This window comes from Corvus kubaryi, unplaced genomic scaffold, assembly GCF_017639235.1.
Source record: "Corvus kubaryi isolate FWS band 111438036 unplaced genomic scaffold, C.kubaryi_AGA036_p1.0 71, whole genome shotgun sequence".
NCBI classification, from domain to species: Eukaryota; Metazoa; Chordata; class Aves; order Passeriformes; family Corvidae; genus Corvus; species Corvus kubaryi.
In genome coordinates this window covers 8881859-8900839 of record NW_024582059.1, presented here as the reverse complement: position 1 = coordinate 8900839, position 18981 = coordinate 8881859, and the positions used below count along the sequence as shown (strand labels likewise).

The 18981-nt window shown below is 39.8% G+C and overlaps 1 protein-coding gene across 13 annotated transcripts; it reads right to left on the bottom strand.

Annotated features, from left to right (window-relative positions):
* Positions 1 to 226: 226 nt before the first annotated feature.
* Positions 227 to 17764, bottom strand: TMEM144 (transmembrane protein 144). Of its 13 annotated transcripts, none has more exons than XM_042049849.1 (13): positions 17474 to 17546; positions 15141 to 15223; positions 13837 to 14033; positions 12553 to 12675; positions 11459 to 11558; positions 10776 to 10856; positions 8683 to 8764; positions 7888 to 7961; positions 6867 to 6985; positions 5458 to 5577; positions 4882 to 4979; positions 2898 to 2951; positions 227 to 2011 (listed from the first exon to the last, which is right to left on the bottom strand). In XM_042049849.1, the coding sequence occupies exons 3-13, from the start codon at positions 13973 to 13975 to the stop codon at positions 1928 to 1930; spliced, it is 1074 nt and encodes a 357-aa protein (XP_041905783.1). In that variant the 5' UTR covers positions 13976 to 14033; positions 15141 to 15223; positions 17474 to 17546; the 3' UTR covers positions 227 to 1927. The 13 variants fall into 13 exon arrangements, 12 of the variants coding, with proteins under 12 accessions (XP_041905783.1, XP_041905788.1, XP_041905786.1 ...); XM_042049854.1 differs by having other exon boundaries at positions 15141 to 15220; positions 17474 to 17492; XM_042049852.1 differs by lacking the exon at positions 17474 to 17546 and adding an exon at positions 17407 to 17430.
* Positions 17765 to 18981: the final 1217 nt, after the last annotated feature.

The window sequence follows — 18981 nt, the reverse complement described above, 5'->3', positions numbered from 1 at the left end:
ACACAGTGAATAGATTACTTTTCCTTGCCTGAGTCAATAGAATAGTGGCTAGGTAAGTAACAGTCAAGCATCTGTCAAGGAGAAATTGTGCCTGACCTGGGCACTGGACAGAAAAAATTCCCAGTTTTCTCTCCAGTATCAGGTATAGGGTGGAGCACATCATGTACCTTGATTTGAACAGTTCCATCACATGTTATGTAAAAGCTCCGAGAACACAGTCTAAATAAAAGCACTGTAGGACACAGGAAAATTGTATTCAAAGGTTAATCAACCGTTCCCTGAAAAGTAAGCAGTACTAGATACCAAAATGCAAGTGAAGGCTAGTATCACACAGCATTTTCATTAATTATTTACAGCAATTAGAGAGTACATTTATTAAATTTGCAGACGACATCTGGCTGAAAAATGCTGCCACCTTGTTGGAGGACAGGGTTAACATAGAGACCAAAACCAGAGAAATGCCTTAGAGGGGAAAAACCTCTCCGACACCAAGTTCTGACACCCAGGTAGGAATAAACAACACAAGATGGGAAAAAGCAGGTTGAGTAACAGTTCTAAGATCAAATCTGGTGAAGAGCAGACAAAGAAAGGTGGAAGGGAGAAAGGAGAAACTATGGTTGCAATTTGAACATGTTAACAATATCAAGCCATGATGGCAAAAAGCTGTGATGTGTAACTGTGAGCAGAGCTTGCAAACTGGAAGGGGATCCTTCCAATAATCTTACTGCTGCACTTCTTGGTTTCTGAAAGACTGTAGCCTGACTGCCATGTCAGATGTAGTCCACTTAGTGAGAGACCAGCATGGAGAATGCTTCAGGGAAACCTCATTGCAGCCTTCCAGAAGCTTAAAGTGGTACATAAAAAGGAGGGAGAAGGACTTTTTATACAGGCAGACAGTGACAAGGCAAGGGGCAATGGTTTTGCACTGAAAGAGGTTGGGTTTAGATTAGATTTTGGAATGAAATTCTTTACTCAGATGGTGGTGAAAGATTGGAATAGCCTGTCCAGAGAAGCTGCCAATGCCTCATCTCCGGAAGCGTTCAAGGTCAGGTAGGATGGGGCCCTGAGCAACCTGGCCTAATGAATTGCATCCCTGTCCTTGGCAGAGGGGTTGGACATAGATGATCTTTAAGGTCCCTTGCAGCCAAACCGTTCTATTATCAGGAAAGATAAAGAGAAATTACAAGCAAGTTACAAGCAAGGGAAGACTGCAGGAACTGGAGTTGTCTAATGTACTGAAGAAAAGGCTACGGGGAGATTCAGACAACATGCTCTGCATATATAAAGGTTAGCTGCCACAAGTAGGAAAACAGTGTTGGTGGTAGTTATGGAAAACATTGTGAAACAAAAGTAATTTATTTTCCAGCACCCTTTTAACTCTATTTCCTTCACAAGTCTGAAGTGACTGGAAGATAACATTTTTATGCAAAGTAATGATTTTAAAGAATAATGCTTCTAAATAAAAGAAAAGCTTTGTTACCTTCATGTGTATCAGTTTCATAAGCAATATTTCAAGAGGTATCTTATATTTGCCAGTAAGACAAAATGTTTTAATAAAACAAATCAGCTTGCAAACACATACAGTATTACAGACTAAGAACGAAAATCACTATCCACCATCACAACAGTAAACTGCAATTTATGATGACATGAAGTTTAGCACCTGAATGAAAAAAACTAATAATTAGTAACAATAAAATCATTTAGCTTTGATTAATAAAGTCCTTTGATTTTCTTACTATTCCATGAAACGCAGAAACAAACATTCCCATATTTTCTTTCATGCCAAATGTTTTCATTTTCCACTTGTCTATAGCAAGTAAATGTTGGACATACATTTGGAAAAATATTATGTATTGTGACCTACCAACATTGTCTTTCTATTTGTGTTAAACATTAGCACCATCTACTGGTCCAGAAGGTCCTTTCAGACTTTAGAAAAAGCTGTCGAAAGTGAACCACCCAAAATGATGCAAAATGATACTGACAGTAACACGTAGTTTTTCAGTCCCTGTATAGGCAACAGAAAAATGAAAATGTCATCTTGTCATTATTGATACCACTTTAAAAAAAAGTAAAACAAAGTACTAGGTTTCATTTAGGCAGAGATTATTCTAAAATGTATGAAAAGAATGAAAGGCTTAGAGAGTTAGAAAGATTTGGATAACGAACATGATGATCTTCTACTGTGGTGCAACACTAATCTGTAGTAGGAGACACAGAACTTCTAGATCCAAGGATGCCTGACACACAGTCACCAAAAATACTGGGAAAGATCGTCTCTAATAGCAAGTTAGGTACCTCTGGATCCTGGACAGATTGGCAAAGAGAACCTGGTATTACGCTGCTAGCATTCAGTCCTTCAGATTCCACTAGACAACTAACTTCTGCCCTATAAAATCCAGTAAATTAGCTTGTTGTAGACAATCACTGCTGTATCAGTTTAGGATCTTTACATTACACTGTAATTACAAAGGCAAATTAACCTCTGTTGGATTTTTGCATCCTTTGTTGAACCTGACCCTAAAAATGTAATCTACTTGTTGATGTGATTACTGGGACAACTGCTCATTCCCCTGCCTCCACTGAAAGAACTGGCTCAAATGAAAACTGTTTTCAGGCTGCTCCTGGCATCCTGCCTCCTGGCTGTGCTACAGTCTTCATCTACATCCACTGCTCCTCATACAGTTATGGAACTAAAATCTTAATTCCTGTAAAAATTGTTCGCAGTTCTTCATGTTTCTTGGAAAATTTTAAATTGCATGATATCACTTTCAGTTTCATAATCCAATACTTGCAAGGAGGAGAAATCTAAGATACAGCTGTATACCAAGTCATGCTGTTTCTAGAGCTAGAGACAAGCAAGAGATATTAGGTAAGAGACCTAATAACATTACCTTGATTTCCTTAAATACAAGGACTCCCCACATTGCAGCAACAAGGCCAGGACCCTAAAGAGTAACATTAATTTGTACATTACACAACTTCATTAAAATTCACTCCTTCTCATTACTGCTCTCAGGATGGTTGAGTTTTGTCTGGATAACACATTAAGGTCTTTCCATTCAGTATAAGTAAAGCACTCATGACAAAAGCATAAGCATCAGTGAAATATTTACTAAGTAAGATACAATAAAATCTTCAGGAAGGGCTAAAGAGTCAAGAAACTGCTTTTTTTTTTTTTTTTTGCAGTAGGCACAACTTCTTTCTAAATTACACTGTGGAGTCTGCTCCAGCTGTTACATGTTCTTTCAGTAGACTCCAAATGACATGCCTTACTTTAGTCCAAATTAGAATGCACAATGTTTCCTAACGTTTCCTTTATTAGCATGACTAACTAGTTGGACAAAGTTTGATTTTATCACTCAGTATGATATCAAGAGACTGGAACATAGATGTATTTCCTGTATAGCTGGCATCTGGACAAAGCACAGAGCCAGCCAGGGAGACAGGTCAGGGAAACTCCTGATTATCTGTGATGTTGTTGTACAGGTTTCCTGGCTAACAGCAAACAGTGATACACAACAGCAACTTCCAGGCACTCTTGAAAATACAGTTTTTCCCCTGAGGGAGCAATGATCTGAATTTTCATCTCTGATGAGAAAATATCTGAATATGAAACAAAAATTGGCTCTGTGAATGCTTCCCATTAGAGCTGTTCTGAGAAACACTTGACAGATGTTTGGCCAGCGACCTTCCTCTCTTCATCCTCAATGCAGCTGATGGGACACAGATATAGACAGGAAAAAGCGTCTCATGCTGAATATATGTGTGGGTGCTGTTTCCTAGTAACATTGCCAACTATTATTTGAGGGGTTATTTCACTTTCTAGATAATGTGCGCTGAGAGAGGAATGCACTTTTAAAAGTGAGACAAAGTGTTAAAGGGATGTGACAAATACCTCTCCGAAAATTTTCTCCACAGTGAAATAAAGCAGCAGTTCTGAACCTGCAGTCCAGACAGGCAGCTTCTCATCACTGCTGTCCTTACATTTTTCCTTTTGTTATTTTATATCCTTGCCCTTTAGGCATACCAATAACTAAGTTACTAAAGCAGCTTTCCATTAATCCTTCCATTTCTAATTAGAATGATCCCAAGTTTTGTTGGTTTTTTTTTTTTTTTGATGGCATACTGCAGAGTTTATTTTGACTTGCTGCATCTTGAGGCAAAGCTTAATCCCTATTAAAATTGTTTCATTAGTTTGCTTCCAAAATACAGCTGTTAAGCAAAACTTTGGTTTTAATATTTATTAACTCTCATTTGCCACCTTTGCGTCACCAATTAGTACAGCGTCAAGAGAGTAAATGCAAAGCTTACTTTTACCTAGTGATTGGAATTTATGCTTTAAAGGTACATCATGAACAGCAATAACACAGAGACAGAACAGGCCAACCTATTTTCCACACATTTGCATAAGAACATTATTTTCAGTAGTGCATAATCTGTTCTGTTTGTTCAAGAAATGTAAAAAGAAAAAAATCCTGACTTAATTAAGCAAAACAACTACTAGGGGATAAAATTCACAAATTCAAAAACATCCAGACCAAAATATACTGCCTGGGATGAAAGCATAAAATAATTCTTCTTTTAATCACTTCAATTAAATAGTTAATATTGATATAATTCCATTTACAAAGCTTTGGCTTTTACATAACCTAAAGACTCACACTCTCAATTCTTCTGGTTTTTCTTATGCTTGACATTGACCAAGATGGTGCTTGTCACAGTCACTCATGTTCCTAAAAATCCAAAGACTATCACAGACAAGCAGAGGAGGCACTGTACACTCTTGACTAAAAATGCTCTAGACCCATCATAATTTCAACTCAATTCCAAAAAACACTTTTAATTCTAGTTAGAAATTTTACTTTATATACTTACTGCAGTAATTATTGGAAAGCTGACGACAGCACTAAGATAGTGATTGGCCAGGAACCAGCAGCAATTGGCTATTGCCCAAAGCACACCAGAAACAAACCCTAGAAAAATAAATCCCAATCAAAAACATGCACAGCAAGGTCCAGGCAGCAATTTGTGGAAGTTTTACACTTATAGCATAATACAGAAATTGTATCTATGTATTTTAGTATGTTAACTACTTTAACAAGCTAGCTCTGGCAATCTAAATCAATGCTCAATGGATGAAAATCAGGTACTCCAATTGAAGTAGCAAATTAATTAAAGTTCACAATTTTCTGGGCAACATGTTCTCCACTCTGGCAGTTAGTTTTTGAAAATCTGCAATGTCATTTTGTTCTAGTTTCAGAATAGAACAAAAATTATCACTGTCTCCCAACCTTAATTAATTAACCTAATAGAAGTGCCCCTTCAAAAGAGACAAAAAGTCAAATGAAGATACTTGAAAGGTGAACTACAATTCCAACACACAACTTGAACTAATCACTGCAAAATGGTCCGAAGAAGTAACTGAAATGAACTACTAATTTAAAAACATACCTGGCAATATGGCTTGGGGATAAACATAAGGTTTATTTTTTTTGACTGCACAGTAGATCAAAAAGTAGATGGTACTTGTAAGAAATATTCCACTGAAGTGTGCAAAAACATAATCTAAATCTGAAAGAGAAATTATAAAATGATGTTAGCAAAAATACCAGTTATTAATCTTAACAAAATTATTTTCACTGATAGCATTCATATGGACAAAAATGCATAAAGGTGCTACTCCTAAGAATTCAAATTCAAATCTCATTGTGTCTAACTCAGTTGCCAGTTTAACTGTGGATGGATACAATCAGTAACACCTATTAAACATGAATTAAATTCTGTGTTGACTCCACCATTTAGTACAGGCTTCTAAGCATTTCTATGAGTTGTTATTTTTAGAACTCTATTACATTACTCAATTAATTTAATAAAAACTTTAGAAAATCCTCAGCTGAGGCTACAAAACTGGGGTGGGGATTTTACATAATTACGACCTCTCTTGACCATCAACAATTATGTTCTTGTATTCCTGTATCATTGTTTTGTTCTTTACATTTATAGGCAAGACAACTGCACAGACTATGTAAGCAAAACATGGCTCAGTTTTGCCCTTTTTTGATCTTGAAGGATGTATCGTAATTTTGATCACTGTAATTATGAATAATAAATCCTTTATGGACTTTGTATGGGCTGAAGAGAGTATTTCCAACATGGTAAAGCAGAAGCATGCAGCAAAGTGATCCTTGTCTCCTTGGAGCTGTAAATTCTCAACAGGAAAGGCAGCTATGGTAATGACAACATCTGTTTTGCCTGGCTGGGGAATATATACATTGCAGTATTCAAGAGAAATTGTATATGACAATGGCAACATTATGTGTTCTCAGCAGTACTTTGCTCTTAAGCAGCTGCAGGCATTACCTGACAAGGTATAACCTAAACCTTAAGGAAAACATTTCTGGGGGAATGTAGTTTGAAATTGGCAATTAGGCTTATGTTAAACACGTTCAATTTAAAAAACGACATGGTTTTAATTACTTATATTGTCATATATCTGTTCTCCTCATCAGTTATGACCAATATTCTCTTCCTTTATTGCTGTTGGAAATTGGCAAGCTCGTGCCCTTGTTTAACTCCTTCTCCACTCACACAAACTCTGTATTTTGGGAGTGCTAATATTTAATGCCTTCAGAAACATACCTGTGAGTTACGTATGGTAGTCTTTGGGATGTTTCTCAAGTCTTTTTAATGGTGTAATTCACCTCTAACAAAAAAGGAGTGCTAGGGCTATCATTATGACAACATCTAAAGTAGTACAGAACTGATAAATTGTCATGGTTTATTTTCAGGCATATCAAGGTTTTCACCCTCTGCCTTTAAAAAACGATGAAATAAAGTAGAAGTAGTCTATTAGCCTTTACCAAACTGACTTGCTCCTGTGTATATAGTTTCATTTCTTCTTCCATGATCCTTGATGTAAAGTACTGGTATAAAACTGGAACCGTAGAGTATTCCAGCTACTACAGCCAGGCTACAGCCTCTTTAAAAAGAATAAAAATTGGAGAAAACAGCCTAGCATGAATTAAAGAAGTAGACAACACATGTAAGCCCAGTACTGCAGGTAAAAACTGTATACCATAAAAAAATTGCTAGCTATAAAAATAATACATTTTAGCACATTTAAATTTTCTAGTAGAGAAATGGTCCACTTAATTTCACTGCACTTTGTGGCCAAGCAACACAGACAATTCCTGCACCAAAAGCCAGCAATCTAGATTAATGACACGGGAAATTAACTAGGATTTCCTAAAAGCAGAGCTAGGGGACAACAAATAAAAATTCAATTTAAAATGCTTCCACCCTCACCTTTGCTGTTGCAATCTACATAATCTTTATAACTTCCCAGGTTCATTGCCTCTTCAGTTCCCTACTCCATCTCCAGAGTGCTGTGCTCTTGGTAGGCTCCACTCCCCACACCATCTCCTTGCTTCAGCTTTGGAGCACTTCTACTGTCTCCTTACCATACTGCCAGGCCTTCTCCAGATGTGTTCACTTGGAAACCACACCTGGAAGCATGTCATTAGCACTGGCTTCTTCTATGCTGGAGTGCTAATCAACCAGCTGATAAAACCCAGCTCTGTAATGACTGAGCTGATACTGTTATTTACTTTGCCAAATGGTATTTTTTCACAGGAGTACCTGATACCTAATTGGTAAGGTGAGACACACTCAATGTTGAAATAATCCAGCCAATGAAATAATCTAAATAACTGTGCAACTATTCATATATAGATTTGCACGCTACACTACTATGTAAAAACCTGTTATTTATTAGTGTGTGACTTTGCTAGGAAACCACAGGACAAATTCTTCTCTAACACTGTTTAACTACTTTCTCTGGCTACTTGCTCTGTACCAGTACAAAAACTGTTAGCAACTTACATGAGTCTCTTTTTTACTGGAGAAAGTTTGTTCACCCATGAGTCTTCAGTGGTATCTTCAGAATCATTAATAGACTGCAAAAAACCAAGAGTTTTCATGCAAGTTTAGTTTAGTTTGATTTCTTAAAATGTGCAATCAAATTGTCTTCTGTGCTTTAGTCTGGTAGACTGGTTCCTCTGGTGAGTATTGAGCACAGCTAGAAAACTCTCAGGGCTCTCTGTTCAGGTAGCCACTGAGCATGACCTCTAACAGTAAGGCACAATGGTAGGAGGAGCCTGTGGTTCTCCAGCTGTCTTTGCATACTCTGCTACTGCCTCCCAAAGGAGTGACAGCCAATCTGGTACCCCTCACTGGCCTCCAACCTGTGCCACAGCTGATGACGACAGTCAGCAACTCTTGACAGTCTCCTGGCTCAGCAACTGGGCAAAAATCCAGCCTTCCACCTAAGCACCTTCACAGCTTTATAGCTAACGTTTAATTGAAATTGCTTCCTCTTCTCACATACTCTCTGAAAGTAATACTCTTTGTCTTTTATGTAATCTCCATCATAATGAAAATGGACTTTCTAAGCCATCTAAAACTGACAAACAAGAAAGAACACTTGGGAATACCTCTTCTGTTGCTAATATTCAAAATGATATCAAAGATCCACAGATTAAGATACAATCAATATGTATTTATGTTGTTTTATGTAGTCTACCATAAATCTACCAAACCTGACTAACAAACACATTTTTTGTTTTAAAATGGATACGTACTTTCACTGCTGTAAAGTAACAACTGCAGAGTACTTACACTTTCTCTCAGTAAAGGTGTGCTTTCTAATGAAGCTGAAGAACTCTGGACTTCAGTTTTTATAAAAAGAAATATGACAGCACTCAGAAGAGAAAAATACACCAAATAAATACCATGTCAGTTCATAAGGACATAACATTTAGTGTCCAGAGACAAAAGTTTTATCTGGAGGCATATTCCTTTGTTTTCATTATAACCCTAGAGTCACTTCAGTATATTTAAAAAATGCAATTGCTTTAAGTTATATATATATATATATATATACGTAATCGTAATAAGTTATGAAAGATATAAATATAATAATTTTAAGTTATTAATTTAACTTAGCCAACAGACAACCTAAGTGAAAATAAGGAAATAAATCAAGTTTTTGTATCACTTTATAGATCTCTCTTCTCATGTAATGTGATTGAAACACCTTCTTTTAACAGCATGTAGTTACAACCACATTAACAATAGATGCTGTAGCTAACAGTGCCATTTCATATTAAATCACACATAAATGGAACACATGCTTGAAAATTAGATAAGGAACAGCTCAAACCTGCACAGAATTGCCTCTATGCTCACGGAAAAATGTTAATTTTTACCCTTCTATCATACGTGAGGGATGGAATACTGCTGCTACAGGGCCTTGTGAGCATGCAGAAAGAGAAGGGATATTGCTCAGTGCCGCTCAGTGCATTAAGTGAATAAAACGGAGAAGAAAGGGTAATATTGCTACTCTTAATCCTGCCTACAGGAGATCAGGTAAATACCTGCAATCAGAACTAGAAGGATCTGTTTTTTACTTTTATGAAAAACATTTTAATGATCTAGGAATTTCTTCCTCTAACTGTAAATGTTTCCATTTGAAGAAGGATTCATCTCTCACTGACAGAGTAAGCATAGGTATAAAAGGATGTCAGCTTCCTCCAGAGGAAACATACAGATTCCACACAGGAGGTGAAAATGAAAAGCCTGCTTCTGAGCTTCACAGAGCAACATGCACAGCCTTTATGCAGTTTGCCAGGAACACATGTTTGGTCACAATCTTTTTCCCTGTTGGTCTCTCCTCCATGGTATCTCAGAAACAGGAAGTAGGTGATGAGCTGCATGAATTTATCAGGCAGGAATAGCAGTACTGCTTCTATTTTCTCAGTACCTCCCAAACTAATGTGCCACGTATAACGGGAACGGGTACAAAGCTGCAGACTCTTAGGAAAGAAGAAAAGCAGAACCAAAAATCATGACTCTAAGGCAGCAGCTCTCTCCTACCAATCAGAAACAGCTTCATTATCTTCACGTTCCTCCTTTTCTGAAAGGCATTATCTTCATAACCTCCTTTTCTGAAAGGCACTTCATGTATCTTCTGTCAGCACACTTAGAGTAAAGCCCCTAGGATTTAGGGCCATCTTCCCAGCCACCCAGTTGGAAAGCAAGAACACTGCTACATAACCAAAGATCCTCTTTCCTCTGTGTTAGGACCAAAATGTTTGCACTTGTACAAATAAAAACCAAGCAAAAAGAAAGAATAAAGTCCTTCCAAAGACTGTGAAGGAAGACACTGTGTGGGAACTTGAAGTGTGACCTAAGACTTACAAGACATGGAGCTATTACAGACAGGAAAACATGCAAAGCCTCTGGCCTCTCATGGACCCCAAAGTATCAGGGAAGGGGTTCTGTGGCATCTTCTATAGTTATGAGATTAAGATTTGTACCTCTCACTGAGGGAAATGACATCAGAAATCTGAGGTTTTCTCAACAAGATTCTTCTAGTCAGTCCGTCCTCTCACAGCACTTGGGGAAAGTGAACCATTTGAATAACCTAGCTAGGGAGGTAATCCGTACATCTCTGCTTTGCCTTGAACATGCCTACCAGCATAAAAATATATTTCTGTGTTTATGGATAACCATTTCATCCCTGTACGGGATAACATGTCTGCTTCTACATGAACACTGACCAGCTAGCTGTGGATAGCTTATGAATTTCATAGTAAATTGATTTGCCAAAAATTCTCCAATATATTCATTCTCTTGTTAAATATCCTGGTGGTTGGTTATTAAATATATATTTTACATAACAGAAATGCATTATAAGGATCAATTTCTACCTTATAAGTGAAAGTCCAGCTCCAACATAATTTAAGATTGGTCTTGATACCTCTTCCGGGTCAATTCCAAACCAACCAAACCTGGAACATTTAACCAGTTTCACTTAGTTGCACAGACTTTATACAAGTAGTTAAATTATAACCTAGCCTTGGAAGTCTTGACTCATGTAAATAATTCTGCTTAAGTATATATATTTTCAGTATTAGATCAGTGCTTCAGTTGGCTTGCAAAAAGCTATGTCTACTTTACAAAAACAATTAATTTAACGTGTGTTGTTTTTTAATATGTATATTTAAAAACTGAAGTTAAATTATTTTATCAGATCACATTGCAGAAGAAAAAAAAACAAATATGTACTAGTTTTACACTAAGAAATACATTATTTATCGACTCAATAACATCACTGGGCATTCTTCTTTCTATTAAAACAGAGGAAATACAAAAAGCTAAAATAGTTAACTTGCATACTCTCCACTGAGAAGGAGAAAGTTTTAATACATAGGATAAATCTTCTTTAATGGTAGACTTGGCAGTGTTACGTTAATGGCTGGAGTTGATGATCTTAAAGGTCTTTTCCAAACTGAATGACTCTATGATTCTACAGGTGAGTTTTCACTGCAGTTATTAATGAAGAATTGGTAACATTAGTTATGTAATGACTTAAGATTTAAAACCTACTTACCTTGAACTTGCCCAACCTGTCAGCAAATTAAAAGAAGCCCATATCAAAAGACCAAGAGCTAACCCAATAGTTTTAATAATAGTGACAACTGTAACATTGCCTGAAATACAAAAACCAAAACTGAAATCAGTTAAAAAATAGAATGTGATCTTGTCTATATTTGATTTAGATTCTGTGCCTGGTCAGAAGGCAAAGAAATTTAGGAAGCTACAAGGTGATAAGAAACAGGGATTTTAAAAAAATAAATACACTGAACATAGACTTTTCCTCCATCTAATTTTAAACATTATTTTTGGTGTGAATTTGCCTCTTACAAAATAAGCATAATAAACCAGTATTTACTATAAGGGTACAGTTCCATTAACAGTGAGACATTAAAGAACTGCATAACTACTTGTACCAGTTTGGCCAAATTTAGAAATACATCCTCTGAAAGAAGGCAGGTCACCCCCCTCCCCCACCAGGTTTGGGAAAAAATAAATTTTCCTCAAAGGAAAGTGAAAGAGATAAAAACTATTTGTTTAACAAACACACAGGAAAAGGAAAATAATGCTAAATAATAAAATCTTTCGCTGTGGAGAAAAAACCTGGGAAAGCGTTAGAGTCCTCCCTTTGGTCTCCTCAGAGCTGGGGCTTGGCCCAGGGCCAGGCCCTCTGCGCTCAGTGGAAAGTCCTCCCGATGTGCTCTGATATTGAGCAGTCCAGTAGAAAAGGAGAAAATCCGAAATTCCAGGGAAGGAAAAAAAGTTCAGCTCTCAGTCTCTCTCTGGAGAAAAAGAAACTGAACTACTGGCCAAAAGCTAATGGGCAACCGCAAGCCAGGTGCCTCCTCCCTCCCCTGCCACAGCTGGAAAGAAAAGTCCCTATCTCTGTGTGACCTTGAACAAACTGCAAACTGCTTTGAAAAAGTTTTGCTCAGTTTTTCCTTCCCCCTCTCAGGCTCAGTTTAAAGGCATAAAAATGCATAAAAATTAATTCCTGGGCATAGGGCAGCGATATGGGATACATATCATAAAGTCACCCCAGGACACTACTAAATAACTACTATCTTATATATGGAAAAGTTTCAAGAATTGGAATCTCTTATTCCTTACCTGTAGCCCACACAAAACCTCCAACCATAGCCAGAGGCCAAAACCGGGGGCAATTCTGGATCAAATTGACCACTAAAGAAACAATCCATATGGAGGCACAGAGAATCCACTGGAAGAACATGCCTGTGGAAAAATCAAAGGCACACAACAGAGAATTTGTGGAATACCGCATGTGTGAATCTCTTACCAGAATATGTTTACCTTAGATACAGTAGTACAGAAAAAAAATCAAAAAGGTGGCCACCTCCTTTGTGAATTTCAGGGAACCACATTACAATTTATTCAAAGGATGTATTTGTAGGGTGGCTTATAATTCGGTCAGTCTTTTCCTTACCATGCATTCTTCCTACAGAGCTGCAAAAGACACTTTGCTAGACAAAGTTTACACAAGCTCTGATTCTTAAACACATGAAAATTTTGATGGACTTCTGACAAAGATGACATTCAGTTGCTGCAAACTTCTCCCACCACCCCAGTAGCTGCTAACACAGATGCATGCACAGGACGAAACTTCTTCAAAGCTGAAGCTTTTCCACCAATCCTGGACACTGAGGATGGGCAGTGACAGATCTCTTCTACCTCTGTAGATTCCTGAAGGGTCAGTTAGGCAGACTAGTTAACTTTATGCCAGCTGTGCTAGACTTTCCCTTGAAAGCCTAAGTTTGTCTTGTTAGGGTCATATTTGGCACAAAGAGCAGAGGTTATATCCAGACTGCAATGCAGGTACTATACTGCAATAACATAATGGCAGATTTATTCATCTAGGGATCTGGTAATCGGGTTATGCTTCACGTAAACATGGAAATCGAACACAAACCTAGTAAAGTGATAATATTCCAAGTAGGAAATAGGAATAATTGTTTCCTCTTACCAAGTCACCATATAAAATTATTAGACTTTCAGTTTTTGTTTTTATGTTAGGGTCGCAATTGAAAGGCAATGCTGCAAAGTCCAACAAGTTCTACCTTATTTATAAAAACACCGTATGTATCCGAGAATCCCCACAAGGGTAGAACAAAGAACATTTCACTTTCCATTGTGGAATTCTCATGAAATGTACATCATCACTGTCGACGTGCACAACATATAAAAAGGCTCTTCAAAGATATGCCACATCCTGAAGCTCTATTATTGCTTTATACCCTAACAACAGCAGACAAAACTAAACACACTCTCTGGATTAAGGCTGTGATGACAGCCTTGAAACTCTAGTAATTTGCTGGTAAAATATTATTCCTATTAGCAAAAATAGCAAACCAAAGAAAGGAATATAATTAAGTTTACCATCACCAGTATCAAATTTCTTGACAGGCACAAAGTTTGTCCCAAATAGAAGAACAGCTACTGCAGAAGAGGTAAAGCCAATAGCTAGATCTGTTCCATTGCTGATGTTAACAGCACTGTAAGCTTTCCCGATATTCATCTTTGTTCTGAAGGTGCTTCTTTTTGTGGAGTTGTTTTGCTGCAGGTCCTTACAGAATCTGAAATCAAAGAGTGGAATTAAGTATGTGGACTATTAATAATACCAACCTAGTTCAGAAATCTGAAACTTAAAGGACCCTACTTATTGATCTCTTAAAAGCTGAAATAAACTGCAAAGTGTACTGTAGAACTGCATGAAAACCTGCCATAAAACATGAATAAAGTGACTTAAGAACAGATGCATAATAATCCCCAATCAATATTGTATGTTTTGTCTGAAGACACAGAAAGTGAATGCAGAGGTGCACTCAAAGGTTATGAGGACTTGAACCTGCAAGGGCTATGGCGAGAACTGATCTTTAGTGAGATGCTCTATCAGAATACTCCTTATTCCTGTAGCCAAGGCAGGGGGGTAACAATGGGGTGTGCAAAAAAACCCGGGGTTAGACAAAATCTTAATTGGCAGAAGCAGGTACAGCAGACCCATAGTCGAGCAGTCTGGAACAGGTGCAGAGATTCTATAGGTGCCACACTGGGATCAATACGGAATCATAAGGTAACCACAGGGATTGCTCTAGCTAATACAAAATATGAAGAAAGGTTCATTTTTCTGTGGGGAGCAAAGGGAGCCTCTAAAATTTCTTTGTCCATTCCACGTAAGTATAATAATAAAGGCAATGATAGTTTTAGTCCCAGAATACCTCTGACTTTTCTGAAAGTGGGAGAGTCATTTTGAGGTTACACTCAACAGATGTGCCACACATATACTTTTGATATGAGTTATAACTTTGACAGAAAAGGTGTCTCTGAGGACAAGCACCATAACATGAACTTTGTGTACATAATCTTCATACCACACTTGAAAGACTACATATAAGAAAAGCATTTGGAAACTTAACTTCAAATGGCAACAGGATACTTAATATAGTTATAGTAATACACATGCAATCCTCTTGTCAAAGTAATGCTATTTACACTGAATCCAAAAGCATCCCAGTGCAGTTTGCCCTTTGCCATTGTAGGTGGACTAGGTACTGCCTGGAGAAAAAAAGCTGAAATAGGATGGTGGAAATTTTGCCACGTCTTGTAAAAGGTGTTGTAACCACACTCTCTGCACAAGAACTGAGCTGATGAACATTCTTTCATCTTATTTTACCTAGTCTTACCTTCTTCACAGTCCTTAGGACACTGAGAACTGTATCTGCTGATCTGCTTTCATCCACAGCTTCAGCAGGGCCACCAGTGACTGCTGAAATTATCTGCATTAGCAGATGAAAAGTTTGATTCCACAACTAATATAACAATTTAATTTCTATAATTTTCCCCTTGAAAGACGCCAATGTATTTCTAACTTGAGCATTTAAGAGAAATAGTGATGACATTTAAAAGACACATCATTACAATGGCACAGCTGCTTCCACTTATATTTTTTCCCTCACTCTTCATCCTTCCTTCCTACTTAGAGGATAAGCTTCTCCAAGAACTGTATTTAATACTCTTCTACAAAGTGTGTTTTACCCAGGACCTGTAGACACTGAGCAGCGCAAGCAATAATGCTTCGATTTCTTCAGAGACTTGACTTCACAGGATACACTAAGACATGCTGTGAACAGATTAAGACACATTAACGCTGACATCAGCTTTCTTCATTCCATCAAACTTGAATCTCTGAGTGAAAACATTTAACTCATCTAGTGGACAAGTAAGGCACAAGAGTTGGGTTTTGCCCAGAAAACCTTCCTGCTGTTAAAGGTGTAGAAATAAAGCGGATTACACTGCAGCTCTGTGACTGCTGGAATCACCACTTCTGCTTTCAAATTTAAAAGGTTGTTAGTATCTTATCTGCATAATGACTTATTTATTTAAAGTGGTTTGCCAGTCGTTTCAGTTTTGCATAGAGAAATGTTACTTTAAAAATATTTCAGTTTTGTATCTACTAAGAGAACTGTGCTGCAGGACAATGTATCTTCCAAAAATCTCTGCATTGTGCACAGTGAAGACTTTTGCACAATTGGAGAACCAGAATCCTCACCCCAAAAATGGAGAGGAAACACAGCTTCCACTTAACTAAGCAAGAGTATGCTTCATTCACACTGGTTAGAACTCTGTAACTTTCCAAAGCTTGTGACACTTTCTTCCAAATTTGGCTAAATTTCAGACCCAGCTTTCAACTCCATTTCAAATCCTTCAAGAAAAAGCTTAATCAGACAAGGCCTGAAGCAACCTGCTCTAACTTTGATGACAGCACTGCTTTAAGCAGGGAGTTGAGCCAATGACCTCCAGAGGTCCCTTCCAAGCTAAATAATTTTGCTATTGTATGTCAAGAACAAATAATAAACCGGCACACAGCTTTAAGTTGACTATACTTTTTCTACATACATTCCACATCAGAGAGCTCCTGAAAGTTCACTAAAAGCCTGTTCTCTTCAATCCTATGTTATTGCCAGATGTACTTCCATATGTGCCTCCAAAGACTTAGAGGTAACAAATGCCAAACCAGAACATTTGCTGAAGCTGCTATGATCTTAAAGCATAGTGGTTGTATCTGAAACTCAAGCAGAGGCAATTGGAATTGATATTGTTATTGAAGGCTTTTTTTCCGCTAAGTTGCCGTTACCGGGAAAAGCACTTCAGGGTTCCCACGCAGCAGAAGAAAGACAATTTTGTTGTTGGATGTTGGAATTTTGTTGGCACACACAGCTCTTAGCCTACTAAGTTCACTGGTTCCCCCCACTGAGTGTTGTGGGCTGCATTTTCACGCTTCCCTCAGAAATATGACACCATTTTCTACCCACAACAAATCATGATGCTCACTTACTGCAACACCAACACATCGCTGCGGTCTCTGCAGACAGGGACGAAATCAAGAGGCTTGTCTTTGAGAGCTTTCACCTCAATGGTGATCCAAATTGCTGCCGAGATTCCAAAGAACCTCTTTGCTAATTGAGTGGGTGTTTTCAAATGTTGCATGTCACACTGACTGTTTATTTGCACATTCTCCTATCATCCATTTGCCATTAAGGGTGGATACTTTCACTTTTAATTTAGGACACTGCTATCAGTCCCGAGGTGCCTCAGAGAAACGTCCCCAAAGTGATACCATAACCCTTGACGGGGCCCTTGCTCAAGAAATGTATCTTTGCTTCCCTAAGGTGAAGTCTTTGAAAAGACATTCTTCGGGCACTGTTTTCACTAAGTGCTATCACGCAACAAGGAAAACGCTCAGCTGAGAGCTCCACAAGAGCCGCTGTGGCTTCGCTGGCGCTACCGCGCCGGGGCAGGCCCGGGCTACGCGCGGGACACGGCCCGGCCCTCGGCCCCGGGCGCCGCGGCAGGGCAGCCCGGCTGCTCGGCACCGCACCCCGGGGGGATACGCGAGACCCCGCTCCAGCCGAACGCCTTCCTTCCCACAGTGCCCTGTGCCCGGCTCACCACCGCGGCCAGTTTTAGGGCGCCCCGCTCCGCTCCGGGGCGGAAGGCGGCCGGGACAGGCCCGTACCGACAGATCCCCGGTCCCGTCCCTCCGTGCGGCCGCGGCCCCGCCGCCCGCGCCCCTCCGCGCCCGCTCCCGCCGCGCTCCTGCCGGGCCCGCGCACAGGCCCCGCAGCCGCTCACCGCGGCCTCCCGCCCGCGCCGCCCCGCGGCTCGGCCCGCCTCCAGCTGCCTGCTCTCATCCGCCTCTGCCCACTGGCCTCCTCCTTCCTCCCTGTCCGGGAGCGGGGCGGAGGCGAGTGCGGGGTCGTTTTCGACTGCCTTTCTCTCGCCGCCGTGGCAGAGGGGATGTCCCGGGCTGCTGGCTTCCCGTCTGGCGGGGAGGAATCACTAAGAGAAACCTTAAGTTAATGCGCTCATGTCGTGATAAAAGCACCTTTGCCCCTCTCGGCCGTAAGCGCGCGGATGAGACAGTTTCCTCCCCAGTGGAATTGCGGCTGTGGCCTCAACAGGCCGGTGCTGTGACCGTAACTGAAGAATCACAGAATGGTTGGAAAGACCTTTGAGGTCTTCGAGTCCAACCTGTGAACCAACACCACCATGTCAACTAAACCATGGAGGGCACTAAGTGCCACATTCCCATCTTAAGCACCCCCAGGAACAGTGACTCCAGCACCTGCCAGACAGTCCATCACCTGTTGTGTGCTACGTCCAGTCTTAAACACCTCCAGGGACGGTGACTCCACCATCTCCCTGGGTAGTATATTGCAATATTTTCTGTGAAGAAATTCTTCTTAATGTCCAACCTAAACCTCCCCAGCTTGAGGTTATGTCCTCTCATCCTGACCCTGGTTGCCTGTGAGAAGAGGCCGACCCCCACCTGACTACACCCTCCTTTCAGGAAGTTGTAGAGAGTGATAAGGTTTCCCCTGAGCTTCCTCCAGGCTAAACACCCCCAGCTCCCTCAGCTGCTCCTCATAGGACTTGTGCTCCAGAAAAGGCACGCAAGTTTTGGCAACACTTGTGCAGGAACACGTAGTTCAAAGATGGGGCTGCTCTCAGAGAGGATAGCATGGCCTCCTTGCAGCTCCTCTCGCTCCTGAGGTCTCGCTGGCTGCTGGAGGCTGTCACAGGGCTGGGGGCTGAAGGCACCTGCAGGGGGGGAGGGCATCCCGGGCAAGGCAGGGACATTTTGAGGCCATGCAACAGCTGCTGGCCCTGTGGTGTGCAGCAAGGCAAGAAAAACCCCCGAGCCCAGTCAAGGCATCCAGGTTTTTTTCTTAAGCACAAAAAATACCACCTGTTGGTCTGGAAACCCCTGTGTTGTTTGGCAACCAAAATCAAGTAGGAAAAAAAAATCTTTCACATGATGTCAAGAAGAGATCTTTGCAGATTTCCCTGTAAGGATTTGATCCAGACCAGTTAAAGCACAGACTATTAGTCAGCATGTTTAGTCACGATGCAAACATTTCTCTCTGTACTCTTGAAGTAGTTTCCAGATGGCAGCCCAAATTGATGTCCTTACAAACACAGCATGAGCCTTCTAAAGTAATGCTTCATATTTTGCAAATCAAA

Coding starts and splice junctions, on each gene's coding strand:
- TMEM144 (XM_042049846.1), bottom strand. CDS start 16,944: ATGCAACATTTGAAAACACCCACTCAATTAGCAAAGAGGTTCTTTGGA. Junction 10,857..11,458: donor ACAGGTTGGGCAAGTTCAAG/GTAAGTAGGTTT, acceptor TAAATGTTCCAG/GTTTGGTTGGTTTGGAATTG. Junction 7,962..8,682: donor CACCTTTACTGAGAGAAAGT/GTAAGTACTCTG, acceptor GGTTTTTTGCAG/TCTATTAATGATTCTGAAGA.